Source organism: Podarcis cretensis (genome assembly GCF_951804945.1).
Source record: "Podarcis cretensis genome assembly, chromosome: 18".
In the NCBI taxonomy this organism is placed as follows: Eukaryota; Metazoa; Chordata; class Lepidosauria; order Squamata; family Lacertidae; genus Podarcis; species Podarcis cretensis.
In genome coordinates, this window is record NC_137188.1 from 3,047,914 (window position 1) to 3,061,636 (window position 13,723).

At 49.0% G+C, this 13,723-nt stretch overlaps 2 protein-coding genes across 2 annotated transcripts in view; both read right to left on the bottom strand.

Annotated features, from left to right (window-relative positions):
* WDR18 (WD repeat domain 18) overlaps positions 1-1,612 on the bottom strand; it is a 40,458-nt gene extending 38,846 nt beyond the window's left edge. The window contains exon 1 of the mRNA XM_079960782.1: positions 1,366-1,612. Within this exon, the coding sequence (XP_079816908.1) occupies positions 1,366-1,593 (228 nt within the window). The 5' untranslated portion in view covers positions 1,594-1,612. The remainder of the gene's footprint in view (positions 1-1,365) is intronic.
* Positions 1,613-2,738: 1,126 nt separating this feature from the next.
* On the bottom strand, positions 2,739-10,432 carry KXD1 (KxDL motif containing 1). Its single transcript, XM_079961025.1, has 5 exons — positions 10,267-10,432; positions 9,081-9,194; positions 6,841-6,993; positions 6,258-6,304; positions 2,739-5,159 (listed from the first exon to the last, which is right to left on the bottom strand). The coding sequence occupies exons 2-5, from the start codon at positions 9,173-9,175 to the stop codon at positions 4,933-4,935; spliced, it is 522 nt and encodes a 173-aa protein (XP_079817151.1). The 5' UTR covers positions 9,176-9,194; positions 10,267-10,432; the 3' UTR covers positions 2,739-4,932.
* Between the last annotated feature and the right edge of the window lie 3,291 nt (positions 10,433-13,723).

Here is a 13,723-nt window from a genome sequence, read left to right on the forward strand (position 1 = left end):
AAACTCGCAAGACGAAAGAGTTTTTCGTTTTTTGAGTTGCTTCGCAAGGCGAATTTCCCTATGGGCTTGCTTTGCAAGACGAAAACGTCTTGCAAGTTTGTTTCCTTTTTCTTAAAACCGTAAATACCCAGGGTGCATTCAGGGGGTGCAGTTGCGACTTGACTTCGAGGAGCAACTCATAGCATGCGGTGTGGTAGCCTTTTTTGAGGTTTCTGAAGACTTTGGTGATTTTTGAAGCTTTTCCAAAATCCGTGCTTCGCAAGACGAAAAATTCGCAGGACGAAAAAACTCGCAGAATGAATTATTTTCGTCTTGCGAGGCACCACTGTATTAAGAAAAAGGGGTCGGAATAGGTCAATATACAGTGGTACCTCGGGTTACATATGCTTCAGGTTACATATGCTTCAGGTTACAGATTCCGCTAACCCAGAAATAGTGCTTCAGGTTAAGAACTTTGCTTCAGGATGAGAACAGAAATCGTGCTCTGGTGGCGCGGCGGCAGCAGGAGGCCCCATTAGCTAAAGTGGTGCTTCAGGTTAAGAACAGTTTCAGGTTAAGTATGGACCTCCGGAACGACTTAAGTACTTAACCGGAGGTACCACTGTATATGCAGACTGCCCCTTGGTCAAGTGACTTTTCTTCTTCATGTTCTCAAAGCTCTTAACCTGGCTCAAGGTTGTCCTCTGACCTAGCCAGATGTTTAACTGAGAATCAATCACAGTCAGTCCATCCTTTGGAAAAGAAGACTCAGTCTAGAGCAGGGGTGCCCATACTTTTTTCAAAGAGGGCCAGATTTGATGAAGTGAACATGTGTGAGGGCCGACCAAAGTTACTGAGCTTTTTTTTTTTTACAATTTTACCCCAAAGTTGTTGAGCTTTCTTTAGGATTGAAGCTGATGAGCTTTCTTTAGGATTTTACCAGGACATATACAGTGGTACCTCGGGTTAAGTACTTAATTCGTCCTGGAGATCCATACTTAACCTGAAACTGTTCTTAACCTGAAGCACCACTTTAGCTAATGGGGCCTCCTGCTGTCGCTGGAGCACGATTCCTGTTCTCATCCTGAGGCAAAGTTCTTAACCTGAAGCACTATTTCTGGGTTAGCGGAGTGTGTAACCTGAAGCGTCTGTAACCTGAAGCGTCTGTAACTCGAGGTACCACTGTACTACCACGTGGGGGGGGCGGATTAGGCCCCCGAAACAGACTTTAGACATGCCTGGTCTAGCGGGAATCTGGGGGGGTTTGATGTCTAGAGTTGGGGTTTCCATGGGAACCCCATGGGGGTCACTTCGGGGGGCGGGGCTTCCTGAGGATGCGCGCGCACGCGCAGCCCCCTTCCCCCCCGCCCCCCGTGGTCCTCCTACCTTCCTCTGGAGCTCCCAGGCGCCCACACAGGCCTTGCCCAGCTGCGCCCCGAGCAGGTGCTCCCCGCCCAGCAGCGCCATCCCTCGAGCCGCGCAGCTAAACCCGCGGTATCCGGCCACCGAGGCCCCGGAGCCCACTTCCCACACCGAGCAGCCGCCTCCGGACGACGAGGCCGCCTCAGCCGCCGACACCAGCGCCACCTCCACGGGGCCGCCGGCAGCCGCCATCTTGCGCCGTCACGCCTCCTCCTCCTCACGCGCATGCGCGTCCGCAGGAGGGACTCTTCGCCTACTAAAGACACGCCTCCTCCGGCTCCAGGCGCCGCCCCTTGATTGCCGGAAGTGACGTACAAAACAATAGAGGCGGAGAACCATAGAGTTTGCCCTTTGGACTACAGCTCCCAGAAGCCCTCAGCCCCCAATGGTCAGGGATGGGAGCCGTACAGCGTTTCCCAACCTTGGGCCCCCAAGCTCTTTTTTTTTGGACTACAACTCCCCTCATTCCTAGCTACCAAGGGGTGATAGGAATTGTGGTCTGGAAGCAGCTGGAGACCCCTGGCCTAATGGAGCTGGGTGGGTCTCTGGAACTCCCTGCCTCTTGAGATCAAGCAGGCACCTTCACAAAATCAAAAAATTTGAACGGACCTCCCACATTATTCTGGCTGAGTTGTTATTAATAAAAATGCTATCATCGTCTTGGTTATGGCAGTATCGTTGTATTTTGTATTAAGCATATGAATATGCGTACTACTGTTTTTTAAGCATCAAGTGGCACTTCCCACAAGCTTGTTCTAGTTTTCGGAAGGATGCCATTAATTCCTAAAAGGCAGGTCGGGAAGATGTTGGCTGAACTCCCAGCTCAGCTCCAGCAGCCAGCATGGTCAGCAGTCGGATACGATGATTTCTGGAAGCCCAGTATCATCTGAAAGACCAACGTCTCCCATCCTTGCTCTAAGAAGTAGGATTCCCTTATGCCATGTGAGAGATTGAGGGATGCCTCTGTTTAGAGATGAGGAATGGTGAAAGGCGGTATCCCTCCAGATATCATCGAAGGAATGCCTCTGTTTTCTCAGGAAGGAATGCCTCTCTCTTCTCAGACCAGGGATGGGGATCCAAATATTGTTGGAAATCAAATTCCCACAAGCAACCGAGCACAGCCAGGGGGTCACAAATCCTTCATTCGTGTGCTAGAACCCTATTATTGTGGTGATCTTGTAGTTGTCTGTCTCAAGAGGCAATGGAGTGTGCCTCTGGGGGCAAAGTCAAATCGCTGCGTGAGCAGCACCAAAATGACCTCCCTGGCTGAAAAAGCTTCCGTGTCCCATGAAAGCCAATCAATAAAAACAACAAATACAGCTCACAAACACCAGATCTATCAATTAATGCAACTCTTTTATTGGTTATTACCTCATTAATCTCTGTAAACTTGTAGCAGTACAAAAATATTATTCTTTGAATTACAATGCATTTCAGGAGTTTTTATTATTATTTATGGTGGAGAAAGGAAGCAGCTTGCCCCAACCTTTACTCAACAAATCTAGCCATGACCCGAGTTCCGGCGAAGGGAACCATAATACAGACCGTTGTGTGGGATGGGCGCTTAAAAACTGAACACTAGAGACACAGACACTTGTCAGTAAAACAGTAACTGAAGGTGTCATGGAAGGGGGGGGGCAGGGATCAGGGTTAAACCCAACAAAATTCTACTCAAGAATAGACCCACTGAAATCAATGGATGTGACTACCGATTTCAGTGGGTCAGTGCTGAGTAGGTCGAATGTTGAGCACAACCCAGTACTGGGATGCAACTGAACACTTAGGGGAGCTCAACAGCTTTTAACTTTTCTGCCCTCTTCTAAATTTGTTTTTGGGATTCCTCCCAACCCACTCGATTTGGGGGGCAGGCAGGCAATTAGAGGAGGTGGGGAAGTTTCGCTGGACAGGTAAAAGCTGTTGTGCTGGCGTTAACTGTTTACACTGGATACCTCTAGGAAAAAGTACCTAACAGGATGATTATAACAGATGTTAAGAAGAGGGTGGAAGCAGTGGGCAACTTCTGCTTAAGATGGGCAGCACATAGTGGGCTAGGAGAGCTGAAACTAATGCCAATATATTTTGTACTTGGCAACCAACGCGCCCATTGGGCTTCGGATGGAACATGGGTAGACAAGTCTGAAAACCCTTGGATGCAAATTTCCATACCCCCTAGCAGCTGTGGTGACTCATTTACCAGAAGAAATGTAATCAGTCTCAACTCTGGAAGTGTACACTCAATTCTGACCAAACTAAGAGTCCTGATGTATATTTTGCTCCAGGGAGACTTTTTTTGATCAGAATCAAGTCTACACTTCTAGAGTTAATGCTAAAGACGTTACTTCTGGTCAATGAGCCACCACAGCAGTTGTAAATCTGAAACCCAAGGAGCGCTTTGGTTGCCAGGCGCAAAAAAAATTCCAGCTCTTCTTCGCCACTAACAAGGCAAGCACATACACTCTCTTGTGTCAGATATAAGGTGCATCATTGGATGATAGAAAAAGTAGCGCAGGACATACTTTTAAAGGGGAGTTAAGAGGAAGCTGCGATGGAGGCTGCTGTGTGCTCCAACCCTCACTGAGTCAGCAAGAGAACCAGGAGAGGGGAGCAGATCTGAACTGCTTTGGAACAGGGCACAATGCAGCTATCACCACAGGCCCGTGCATGAACAGAGTAGAGTGCGTGCAGGAAAACACGGCTCAAGGAACGAGGAGCGCCCCGAGTGGTGGAGGAACTGAGCTCCGCTATCGACACTTGTGCCCGGCAAAATAGAATCGGAGATGAACCCCAAATTGTTTCTTCTCACTAGGAACGCTACCACCACCACTGTAAAAAATGTCCTTGTGTGGATTCAGGGTATATAGGCTGCATTGAAGAAAGCTCCTCTTGGGGCAGACCCCTTGAAATTCATGGCCCCACGTTCATGTTGATTCATTTCAAGCAGTTCTCTGAAGAAGTTTGGATAGAACCGAGTGCTTCTTGCATGTTATTCTGTTTACAGGGTAGCAAATGAACCAGCTGGCAGCCGTTGCAGGGACAAACGGCTGGTCATTTCCCCGAAAGCTGCACATTTGGGGCTGATAGCATCCCTGTTAGAGAACAATCTTTTGAGCACATGCAAGTTTGTGTGTGTCTTAAGCATGGTTATACTGTTGGCTGGGAGGCTGGAGGTAGCCCTCAGTGAACACACCCAATCGTGCAATTGGGCAGACACACCCCCCGGTGCAGTGTGTTCCCCACCCCCAAAAAATGTGAACTAGCTGCTCACTGTTTTGCATATTTGGCATAAAAATCACAGATCAGTACCGCGGGGGAAGACGGCGGTTCATGCAAGGAAAGCCACTTTTGCCCAGGCTCGCCCCTCTCTCCCCGATGCAAAGAAACAGCTGGCCAAGACAACACAGAAAATACAGGTTGGTTGGTGTGTTTTTGTTTTTTTAAAAAAGAAGGGGGTCGCCAGTTTGCAAGTCCAGAAGCAAGCAAGGGTCGAGACGGCACATCAGCTCGCCCCACGCGAGAGCTTCACTGCAGAGACTAGTCTGTCTCGTTGTCGTCGTCTGTGATGCTCTGCCCATTCACCGCCGGCGAGTCGTACGGCCCCTGGGAAAGGTCCTCAAAGTCGTGACTGGTGGCAGGGGAGATGATGTCCGGGCTGGTGTCACAGGACTCCGTGCTCTGCTCCGAGGTAGCAATGGTGGTGGCGGTGCTTTTGGGGATCGGGTCAAAGTCGTCGTCTTCCAGGATGGGAGATTCGTGGATATCTAGGGATCAGAACGGTAATGAGGCAGACTGACAGACGGAACGGGTAAGAGGGTGGCTAAAAAGCACATGCTGCCTTCGCCAACGGAACGAAGCATTAGGCGTGTTATGTGGAAGGCAGAAAGGTGGTCTAGCCCATGGGACCATTGTGAAGACTGTTACAGTTAATGCAGGTGAAAAGGGTTTTGAGTGCACAGGAAAATAATCGTCGCTGGGCTTGGGGGTTTTGAAACATGTGCAAAGTGAACTTTTAGGAGAGGCTTACAAGAGTTGTAAAGACAATAAAACATGCTGCGTTCAGTTCTGGACACCAAAATTTGAGAAGGATGCTGACAAGCTGGTAGGTATGCAGAGGAGGGTGACAGAGATGATGACGGGTCTGGAAAGCAAGCCTGGTTAGGAGCGCTTGAAGGAGCTGAGGGTGTTTAGCCTGGGAAAGAGGAGACTGAGAGGAGATAGGAGAGCCATCTTCAAACATCTTAAGGGCTGTCACATGGAACAAGCTTGTTTTCCCCTGTTCTGGAGGGTAGGACTCGAACCCATGGTTTCAAGTTACAACAAAGGAGATTCTGACTAAACATCAGAAAAAACCTCATGATAGTAAGAGCTGTTCGACAGTGGAACAGTCTCCCTTGGCAGGTTGTGGACAGAGGTTTGTAAGCAGAGGCTGGGTGGCATCTGTCATGGATGCCTGAACTGAGATTCCTGTATTGGACTACATGACCCTAGGGGTCCCTTCCAACTCTACAATTCTATGATTCTATACATTTACCTTACACTTGTTTACACAGCATTGCATTTGTTGTTTTACTGCTCACTCACACAGCCTGGAGAGCAAAATGCACACTATTTCCTAGGAAATATTACTGGTTGGGGTTTTTTTTTTTTTAAGGAAATGGCTTTTAAAAAGTGCTGTGCTGTTTTACAATATGTATTTTTAAAGGTCTGTTTCTATAGTGTTTATAGTTTAATTTCTATGCTTTTTTAACCTTCTGCATTCGTGTCACTGGTGTAAGCTGCCTTGTCTCACTCTGGGGAAAAGGTGGGATATAAATATAATGACAATTATTATTATTATTATTAATAATAATAATACTCACTACTAAATGCCTCTGGATACTGTTTTGCGAGCTTCCCTTTAAGCGTCCTGTATGAGACACAAACATGATAATCTGTCAGTTATTATTTAGCTAGGATTCCTCTATTGTATGGGGTTGGACTAGATGATTGGGTATCTTCCAACTCCACAATTCTACAGTTCATTGAACTAAAGCATATCATTCATGCCACAAAAGTAGAATAAAATGAGCAGCCAAAAATAAAAGGGTGTGTGTGTGTGTGTGTGAATAATTTCCAGACCTTCCCCCCCTCTGTTTTATCCCCCCAAAATCCTGTGAGGAAGGCTCGGCTAAAAAACAGGCTGCCCAGTGAGCCTTGTGGCCGAGGCAGGATCTGAACCCTGATCTCCCACATCTTACAGTCTGACACCAAGCGTGGCTAACCTGTAAACCTGCAGGTGTTACTGAGCCACACCTCCAATCACCAATTGGTGCTGTAGCCAATAGCAAGGAATGATGGGAGTTGTAGTTTAGTAAGATCTGGAAGGCCGCAGATTCTATACAACAGCATTACCTGCCCCGTGGACAAGATGGGAAGAATGCCCTAGTGGTCGGCCAGCCTCACCTGATTCTCCGGAAGATGCTGTCCAGATCTTTCTTCATCTCCACTAAGGTCCGGGTGTGGTGCAGGAACTGCTCGCTCATCTGTTGCATGCGGACGCCAGACAGGTTATTGAAGTTGAGCAGCATCTCGTTGGTTTTCTCAAATCGGTCCAGCCTGGGCAACAAAGACAAGCTGTTGGCTTGGGTTGGCTCAAGAGGCAGGTTTAAGATTACCAGGATTAAGGAATGTTTTGGGAGCTGCAAGCAAGCATGAAGAACGTGCAGTGTTCTAGACTTACCAAGTTTTGGGAGAAAGTGCTGGATCGTATAACTGACTGCAGAAAAAGTTAAATCTTTCAGCAGAGAATATTGTTTTGATTTATATACCTATTGTATGGAAATGGAATTCTACACACCCAAGAGACTGATACTGATGAACTGGAAGAATAAAGATATGATAACCTTTAATCAATGGATTATGACAACACTTGTAATGAGTTTATTAACATATATACAGTGGTACCTCGGGTTAAGTACTTAATTTGTTCCGGAGGTCCGTTCTTAACCTGAAAATGTTCTTAAACTGAAGCACCACTTTAGCTAATGGGGCCTCCTGCTGCTGCTGCGCCGCCGGAGCACAATTTCTGTTCTTATCCTGAAGCAAAGTTCTTAACCCGAGGTACTATTTCTGGGTTAGCGGAGTCTGTAACCTGAAGTGTATGTAACCTGAGGCACCACTGTATAGGTATTAAGATAACACTATATCAGTTTATGTATGGGAGTACATTACTTTGCATTTTCTTTCTTTATTATATAAATCTTTGTTTCCCCCCTCGCTTCCCCCTTTTTTCCTTTGTATCTTTATAATTGTAATTTATTTCTATTTCTATTTTATTTTGTTGTATTATATTTGCTAATTCTTTCAATAAAAAATATTAATGGAAAAACATGATAATAAAAAGCATGAAGAACGTAAGGGGAGCCTGGCCAAAGGGGGCCCACTGAGCCCAGCCCACTGGCCAACAGATGTCCCAGAGGGGAAGCCTGCACTCAGGACCCGAGGGCAACACTAACTCTCCCCACTGGCAATCGCCAGTAAATGCATTCCAGGGGCATTTACTGTCTCCAACGTTGGAGGGAAAGCACAGCCAGAGTGGTGGCCTTATCCTCCTTCAGTTTGGACCAGTCTTCTTAATAATAATAATAATAATAATAATAATAAATTTTATTTATACCCCGCCCTCCCCAGCCAAGACCAGACTCAGGGCGGCTAACACCAGGTATAAAAACAATCGATTAAAATACAACTTATAAACAAGATTAAAATACAACATTAAAATGCAGCCTCATTTCAGTAGAAACTCAAAGCAAAAACTTTTTGGGGGATGAAAACGCCAAATCTTCACCAAGGCCAACTATCCAGACTGGTCCGACGTGGGCCAGAAAAAAGCCAGGGAAGTCCCCAAATAGGAGTTCCATCAGAGAAGGAGAAAGGAAAAAGGAAAAAGGAAAGAGGGGGAGGGGATCGAGTTGATTCCAAGCCAAAGGCCAGGCGGAACAACTCTGTCTTACAGGCCCTGCGGAAAGAAATCAGATCCCGCAGGGCCCTGGTCTCATGAGGCAGAGCGTTCCACCAGCCAGGGCCAGTGTTGAAATGGCCCTGGTTCTGACTGAGGCTAATCTGACTTCCTTAGGGCCTGGGACCTCTAGGGCATTGCTATTTATGGACCTTAAAGTCCTCCGCGGGGCCTTCCAAATAGGTGACCACCACTGCCTGCTGCGGGAGTGACTTCCAAAGTTCAGTGCTCCTCTCCAGTGAATGCTGAGAGCCATGGAAGGGTAAGGCAAGAAGATGGAGACATGGAGCAGGAGTTTTGAAGGAGAGCACCCTACCCCCCATGTTTTTAGCTTGGAAATGGAGAAAGAAGGTGAATGAAGTGAAAGAAATGGGAATGTTTAGCTTGGAAAAGAAGAGACTGAGAGGAGATACAGCAGCCACCTTCAAATATCTGAAGGGTTGTCACATGGAAGATGGAGCAAGCTTTTATTCTAGTGCTCTAGAGGGTGAGGAACAAACTCCCTTGTTGGTGGTGAACTCTTCTTCCTTGGAGGTTTTCAAACAGAGATTCCTGTCCAGGTTTCTTTAGCTGTGACCCTTAGGGGACCCTTTCAACTCTACAATTCCATGATTCTATGAAGAGAAAGAAACACTACCAAGGTGGGAAAGTCCAGTGCTGCAAAATAAGAACAGGGGCCACTCACATGTTCTTTTGAGCCAGGATGATGGCGTTCACATCCTCCGAGTTGACCATGCCAAGGACCCGGCTGCAGAAGACGGCTGAGGCCGTGGGCTCCATCTTAACGTGGGGCTTGTACCTGAGGAGAAGAAGGAAGAGGTCAGGGTGGAAAGAAGGAAGAGGGAGAACATTGAGGAAGTGATTCAGGGAAGCTACAAGGATCTAGCAGGCAAGGCGCAGACCAGAAGAACATCTGCACGAGAGGTAAGGTAAAGGGTGCTCATCCCGAGGGAGCCAGCGTACAGCTTCCGGGTCATGTGGCCAGCAGGACTAAGCCGCTTCCAGCGAACCAGAGCAGCGCACGGAAACGCCGTTTACCTTCCCGCTGGAGTGGTACCTATTTATCTATTTGCACTTTGTTGTGCTTTCAAACTGCTAGGTTGGCAGGAGCAGGGACTGAGCAACGGGAGCTCACCCCGTCGCGGGGATTGGAACCACTTAACCTTCTGATCGGCAAGCCCTAGGCTCTGTGGTTTAACCTACAGTGCCACCTACAGAGTGTGTAACCTACAGAGAGGAGACAGGCGCTAATCTACAAGGAATGGGGATATTATCTGAAGTAAGTGAGCCAAGCTGCGAGCAGAAGCAGAAGAGACCAAGCAGCCCTGACCTTCCTGGGTGGCAAGATCAAAAAAAGGAAGTGTGAACTGTCTTTTTTCTTGTTGAAAAGTAAGCAAGTCCCTTCCCCCCAATTAAAAGTCCCTTGTTACCTGAGAAGCACTTTTGCCACGACAGGCAAAGCCCCTTGGAAGCTTCCCCACTGACCACTTCCTCCTCCTCCTTCAAAGCCCCTGAAACAAGACAACTCCCCCAAAACAGAAAAGCCCCGCCCACTCCAACCAGAAGGCCCACCCACAAGACCCTCCCATGCAAAACCACGCCCACCAATGCAATAATTCCCCGCCCACAAGCTTCCAACAGCAGAGCCCCGCCCACCAAAGACCCCCAAACAAACTCCTCCCCAATAAGCCCCACCCATTGAAAGCAGAAGCCCCGCCCACAACAAACCTCCAATAGCAGAGAAGGCCCCGCCCACCAAAGACAAAGGCTCCACCCACCTAATGCAGAAGGCCCCGCCCACAAGCCCCCCCCAGCTTAGTCCCCCCTCACAAGGCGCCCCCCCCTCCCAGGAGGCCCCGCCCCCGGCCTACCTGAGGGGCCTCGCCAGTTCCGGGCTCACCTGCCCGTGGCTGGGGCGGGGCAGCCTGGAGGGCCCGTCGAGGCGCCGGAGGTGAGGGCGGGGGCCCCTCGCCCCTCGCCCCGCGCCGCCGCCGCCGCTGCCCCCGCCGAGGGCCGCCTCCTGCCCCGGACAGGCGCGTGCACGGAGCCCCGCTTGCTCGCCCGCTGGCTCACTTCCGGGTTGGGGCGTGGCCCCACGCACGGCGCGACCTCGCCGTCCCCTTGCGCGGCGGGCGTGCGTGCGTGCGTGCGTATGGAACCCGGCCCGTTTCCTTGGCAACGCGGGGCCTACTTCCGCGCTTAGCCCCGCGCGGCTCGTCCTCCGTCTCGATTGGGGAACTCCGCTGGCCACGCCCCCTCGCCCGCCCCAGGCCACGCCCCTAAGCGTCTGGCTAGGAGCGCGGAGGAGACGCCAAGCGGGTGCCCCTGAGCATGGGCAGAGTGCATCTCCACAGACAGCAAAGTAGGCTCTAGATTTACGATATATAACGAAGTAAATGTAATAAATTATAATTTAAGGGAGGGGGAGAACCCCGGGGTTCTGGGCATGTGCAGAGTTTATCTCTTATTAAGAAAATATAAATTAAAAATTCACATTCACATCCTGCCCATCTGGCTGGGTTGCGCCAGGCACTCTGGGCAACTTCCAACACATATATTAACAACATGGAAAACGAATTAGGTAAAGCTTGACACCCTTCTCCGAGTTTCTGAGCATGTGCAGAGTGTGTTTCTCCCTACACAGCAAGATGGGAATATGCTGGCCCCCCAGGGTTTCTGGGTATGTGCAGAGTGCATCCCCGGACACCTGGTTAGTTACAATCTGCTCCCAGTTGGGTTTATGGGCGTGTGCAGAGGTTTCATTTCTCCTTAAACAAGATGATCGGTCGCACCTTCCCCCCTGGGGTTTCTGGCCACATGTAGAGGGTGTTACTCCAGAGGCAACAAAGGTAGGCATATGTTGGCTCACCAGGGTTTCTGGGCACGTGCAGAGCGTAGATCTTGATAGACTACAAGGTAAGCACAGGTTGGCTTAGCCTACCTGGCAGTGGCGCTTGGCCTGAGGCTGAAATGTGTTTTTGGGGTGCAGTTTTCATTCTACTGCCTGTTTCACGCTGCCTTGTGGCAGCATCATAGATTTGTAGAACAGCAGCTTTATTCTCAATTTATTTCCTAATGATCCCTAGCATGGAATTTGCCTCTTTCATGGCTGCCACATACTGGGTTTAACATCTTCATGTGAGCGAACTACTATGAACCCAGTGTTACATTCCTGGTCAGTTATTGCCAGTTAAGACCCAAGGAGCATATATGTAAAATTCAATTTTTTTTGGCTCCAACATGCATCCCTTTACATTTGCATTGCACCCCTAACAATTTAGTTTAATTTGCAAACTTGGCCACATCAGAGCTCATTCTGTGACTGCGAAACTTGGCAAAAGCTGATTTATTGCACACTTAATGCAATTAAATGCCAGCTATTGCAATTCCCCCTCTCCTTGGCTCTTTTATTTTTGAGAAATCAAAGGTGGAGGGGTGCGTGGGACAAATACTTGGCTGAGAGACAAATACTTGGCTGAATGGTTAATATATAACCTGACTCTTGTGTTAGGCAATCCAGGCAAGGAGTGTGCACTCTGCTTTTAAGGACACTGGAAGTTAATCCTCTTCCCCATCCAGTATTTTCCCACAAGGTGTGGGAAGTTAAGAGAGTTGCCTGCTGAGGTTTACTCTGCAGGCAGGTAGACTGCCGCTGGATGTGGAGCTTCTGTTGAGTGTGGAGGGGATCTAAAACAAGAATTTCCTTGGTTATAAGCTGTTTTGAGCCAGTTAAATGTTTTCAGGAAGCTCCTGTACCTGGGACAAGAACCTGCCTGCTGTTTATCCCACATCCAGTAGTCAAAGATAGACTTCCTTTGTATAGGGAGGTTCCCTCTCTCTCTCATGGGTAGGTGCAAATGAAATGAAACAGATACGGAACCTGTAGCCATCCTCATTGTTGCTGGATTCTGGACCCCCATCACTGGTGATGACAAAGACATGGCATTGCAGGGGCTGGACTAGATGATGCTTAGGGTGCCCTCTGATTACATTTCCATGAATCTGGAGGACCTCAGTTTCCTCATCCCCTGATAAACACCTTAATACTCCTATTAGATTATTAAACATTCCTATGAGTTGCTAGGGACATGGGTGGCGCTGTGGTCTAAACCACAGAGCCTAGGGCTTGCTGATCGGAAGGTCGCCGGTTCAAATCCCCGTGACGGAGTGAGCTCCCGTCGCTCAGTCCCTTCTCCTGCCAACCTAGCAGTTCGAAAGCACGTCAAAGTGCAAGTACAGTCATATGCTTCGGGTTGCGCACCACGTCAAACCCAGAAGTACCGGAACTGGTTTCGGCGCTTGCGTGTGTACAGAAGCACTAAATCGCACTTTGCGCATGTGCAGAAGCGCCGAATCGCGACCCGTGCGTGCACACACACAACTCTACGTGTTGTGAACGCTACGGGTTGCAAACGTGCTTCCAGCACGGATCACGTTTGCAACCCGAGTGTCCACTGTAGATAAATAGGTACCATTCTGGCGGGAAGGTAAATGGCGTTTCCGTGTGCTGCTCTTGTTTGACCCGGAAGCTGTATGCCGGCTCCCTCGGCCAGTAAAGCGAGATGAGCGCACAACCCCAGAGTCGTCTGCGACTGGACCTAATGGTCAGGGATCCCTTTACCTTTACCTTTTTATGAGTTGCTGGACTGTGTATCTATAACATATGTAACGGAGAGAGAAGAATAATGAATAGTGTCCTATTTTAATAGCTAAATGTTGGGACAGATCTTATTCTTAATATGCCCTGGGGACCCCCCCCCCGGGCTTGGACCCTGTGCCTATTGGCCAGCTGCTGGTTACACAGGAGCAAGCTGAATTATGACTGTGATCCTTACCTGGGAGTAAGTTCTATTGGATGCAATAGGACTTATTTATTATCTTCACAATGTCCCTATGAGGTACGTTGGGCTGAGAGGCAATGACTGGCCCCGGGTCACACAATGACCTTCATGGCCAAGTGGGGGGTTCAACCCTGGCCTCCTAGTGCTCTAATCACTACACCACATTACCCGTCAGAAGAGCCCATGTAGCCTATTAGCCCAGGATCCTGTTCTCACAGCGGCCAGCCAATGGGAAGCCCACAAACAGGACTCACAGATTCACAGAACTGTAGAGTTGGAAGGGACCACGAGGGTCATCCAGTCCAACCCCCTACAATGCAGGAATCCTTTTGCCCAACGTGGGGCTCGAACCCACAACCCTGGGATTGAGCCTCATGCTCTACCAACTGAGCTATCCCAGGTTCCAAGAGGAATCCAAGCACAAAAGCTTCCAGCAAGCAGCATTCAGAAGCATTGCTGTCATGAGGACTAGAAACCTGAGTAAACG